The sequence below is a fragment of the Cibotium barometz genome, chromosome 44, assembly GCF_041138505.1.
Source record: "Cibotium barometz isolate CiBa-2024 chromosome 44, ASM4113850v1, whole genome shotgun sequence".
In the NCBI taxonomy this organism is placed as follows: domain Eukaryota; kingdom Viridiplantae; phylum Streptophyta; class Polypodiopsida; order Cyatheales; family Cibotiaceae; genus Cibotium; species Cibotium barometz.
This window is the reverse complement of record NC_141089.1, coordinates 21,109,643-21,113,369: the sequence shown is the minus strand read 5'-3', so window position 1 is coordinate 21,113,369 and position 3,727 is coordinate 21,109,643. Positions and strand designations below refer to the sequence as shown.

Here is a 3,727-nt window from a genome sequence, read left to right as displayed (position 1 = left end):
CGTGTGTGAAATTTTTCAAACCAAGGTGAAAAGGGTTGAAATAATGTTCAATAAGAATAGAGAGAGGAGAGAGAGAGAGAGAGAGAGAGAGAGAGTGTGGTGTGTGTTTTTTGGTGGGGGGGGATGAGAAGTGTGTGTGTGTGTGTGAAATCAAAATTGCCAAATTGGGCTGTCCACAAGGACTGTGATGACGTGGACAGGTGGGGGCTTTTTGGAGGGAAAATAGGGGGTGGTCGGCTAGAGCTGGGGCCAAAATTGGCTGGCTACTCACTGAATTTGGAGGAACGGCGGGCCTTTTTGGAGGGGAAAATAGGGGGTGCTCGGCTAAAGATTGGGCCAAATTTGGCTGGCTACTCACTGAATTTGGAGGGACGGCCAGCCTGCTTACTTGAAGCAAGGGCCGGGCCTTAGGGCCCTGCTAAACTAGCGGCTATCCCTAAAGATAACGTTCTCTCTCTTCTCTCTCTCTCTCTCTCCACACACTGGCCTAGGATACAGCTCTATCTCCCTCTCTCTCTCTCTCTCTCTCTCTCTCTCACACACACACACACACACCCACCCCCCCCCCCCTCCCCCCAATAGTACATTTTTAGCAGACATTTGCCCACATCTTGTTGTTCTTTATGCATTCAGCTTTAGATGTATATATTGAGTATACAAAGAGAACTGTTCCATGTAGAGTATACAAAGAACCCATCCCCACCACCACCACTACCATCACTACCACCACTGTAGAAGAAAGGTTGTTTTTTTGCAGAGAACTTTTCATCTCTTCGTGCCATAGCAATAATGTGCAGAATCATGTGCCTCCTTGGGTGGCTTGGATGAAGTGGCGGCTGTGGCAGCAGTTTTGCAGTGACAGTTGCGCGGGTTGCGGCCACGGTCGAGAGGGTTTTATGCCAACAGAAGATGGCACCGCCTACAGAGAGCAATGCAGCTTTTGATGATAGCCTGCTATGCACAGAGGATGTGTGTGGGTGCTTGTCTGATGATGATGGGGTCAAAAGAGAGGATTTGAGCAAGAAGTGTGAAGCTGATGATGATGATGAGGAGGACGGCTATGGCGAGGCAAGTGCTTTTATGCAGGAAGAGAGCTCTCCATTAGAGCTCCAATCTGCACTGTGTGTTCTCTTCGAGAGAGAGAAATCCCACCTGCCACAGGCTGATTTCTTGCTCAAGATGCAGACCAGCCAAGGGATTGATGCGAGCTCTAGGCAAGGAGCTATCAGTTGGCTTTTTAAGGTAAACCAGCTTAAGGCCTAATTAGGGCCTAATCCTCTTAAGATTTAGGGTTTAAAGCAAGAGGGTATGTTAAATGCGATTGATATAATGCTAGTTTTATGTCCCAGATGAGGGCTTTTTTCAAATTTTCCCCCTACACAGCCGCCCTCTCTGCAAACTACCTTGATCGGTTCTTGTCGCTTCATCAACTTCCGGTATGTATCCTTGATAAGTGGCCTATTAGGCCTCTTAATCTCCAACCAAGCTTCTTAATCAACTATTTAACCCTTCAGTCATCTGCAAGGCTTCTTGATGGGATCATCTCTTATTGTGCAGAATGGGAAAGCATGGGTGCTGCAGCTCCTGTCAGTGGCATGTCTTTCCCTCGCAGCCAAAATGGAAGAGATAGAGGTGCCTGTGTTGTTGGATCTTCAGGTATTTCCACTAAGCATGTTTATGACTTCAATTAATCACTAGTCTCAATCATGATTAGTCTGCACATTGGGTTGATTAAGCAGCACTCGTGATCCTGATCGCATTAAGTTGGCTAAGCACCAATTACTCATGATTAGTAATTTAATCAGGTTGGGGCTGATTATGCATTTGAGCCTCGCACCATCCAAAAGATGGAGCTGCTGGTTTTGAGTACATTGGGCTGGAGGATGAGCTCTGTGACAGCCTTCTCATACACAGACTACTTCGTACGCAGATTTGATCTCATCATCAGCACTAAGAGGGTCTTAATCTCAAGGGTTAACGAGTTAATTCTATCTACAATTCAAGGTGAGGGCCTTGGTGGGCACAAAGCCCTCTCTCTCTCTCTCTTAATTAATGCACACACATACTCTCTCTTACTGAATGCACTCCTCCTTCTCTCTTATTTAATGTACTGCTTATGCGTGATGTTGTCATGAATGCACCTGCAGAGTTAAGGTTTCTCCAGTACCGCCCTTCCTCCATAGCTGCTGCAGCTGCACTTTGTGCAGTACAGGAGACGCTCCCTCTACAATTTGCCAAGCAAAAGAGAGCTTTGTTATCTGCAATACCCCCAGAATCACAAGTAAGCTAATACACATCAATACATTGATGATCCTACTTAAGCTTATGGCCCTTGCCCTACTTAGCTAACATAACAATGATCCTACTCTCTCTCATATATAACCCTACTAAAGCTAAAATCAAAATCACTTTTTTTTTTGGGGGGGATTATTTAGATGCCCTGTGTTTGTACAACCCTACTTCAGCTGGGTGCGTGTGTTGGGTTGAGTTGGTTTAGCCCATTGGTTCTCAAGAAGAGAACCCGGGTTCGAACCCTATCCTCAAACTAAAGCCTGCTTAAGTAAATGCCTTCCATGCCTGTACAACCCTACTTAACTAAGATAACATCACCTTAAGGTTATACATCATCAACCTAGATAATGTCAACTGCAGCTAATACATGTCACAAAGAAGAAAATATTGTCAACTGAAGAAAGCTAATGTAATTCTACTTGGGCAATGCCTTTTGTATATGTATAATCCTACTTAAGCTAATGTTATTCTACGTGGATAATGTCTTTTGTATATGCATAATCCTACTTAAGCTAATGTCTTTCATTCATGCTACCCACTTAATCAACAACATGATCATGTTCTCAATGCATGTATTATCAATTCTACTTCGATTTTGGCACTAATGTTTATGTCTTCTTCCCTTTTGAAAACATGACTGCAGGGTGAGCTAACCACTTGCTATGCACTCATGTTGGAGCTCTATAGTGCACACTGCATTGCTATCAAAGATGGTGATCTATTTGAAAATTCAATACCCCAAAGTCCTATGGGGGTCCTTGATGCATCATTTAGTAGCAATAGCATCAACAGTAGCATCAATTGCCATAGCAGCCCACCTATATCTTCCCCTCAACCCCCCAAAAAGAGAAGAATGGATGTCCTCTTGTAGCCCTTGTATGAAAAAATGTGTGGTTTTCCCCATCATTGGGCCTTGATTTATTTTTTGTGCATTGTATTTCCACCCGATTTTATGCTCATTGTACAAGAGATACCCTCGCATATTTAGGTCTACATATATCCCTTCCCTTCTCCAAAAAGAAAAAAACACACATAGAGAAACTATTGTATAATATAGGGTGAGACTCGCCACAAGATTTATTTTTTTTCTACTACTACTTGAGAGGATTGATGAGGAAGGTAATTGAGTTCATGTGGGACCTTTTTTCTTTGGCTAATTGTTGTACATTGGATGTACAAGGATTTTTGGATTTTGCTCACATTATTGCAATGCAATCTTTTGATTATTGGTTTGGTAGTTTGGTAGGGGTGTGTGTGTGTGTGTGTGTGTGAGAGAGAGAGAGAGAGAGAGAGAGAGAGAGAGAGAGAGAGAATTGAAGCCCTTGTAAGTTGTTTTGGTGTGACAAGGTTTAAGATTATGAATGTAATTTGTGTTGGCTAATGGTTCAAAACTTTGCTACCTATTATGTATATTGAACTTAAATTCAATAAATAA

At 43.1% G+C, this 3,727-nt stretch overlaps 1 protein-coding gene across 1 annotated transcript; it reads left to right on the top strand.

The window, feature by feature from the left end:
• The first annotated feature begins 650 nt into the window (after positions 1 to 650).
• On the top strand, positions 651 to 3,415 carry LOC147613064 (cyclin-D4-1-like). Its single transcript, XM_086782361.1, has 6 exons — positions 651 to 1,242; positions 1,350 to 1,436; positions 1,558 to 1,656; positions 1,806 to 2,004; positions 2,148 to 2,281; positions 2,936 to 3,415. Exons 1-6 carry the CDS (start codon positions 910 to 912, stop codon positions 3,161 to 3,163), a joined length of 1,080 nt encoding a protein of 359 aa, XP_086638487.1. The 5' UTR covers positions 651 to 909; the 3' UTR covers positions 3,164 to 3,415.
• The last annotated feature ends 312 nt before the right edge of the window (positions 3,416 to 3,727 follow it).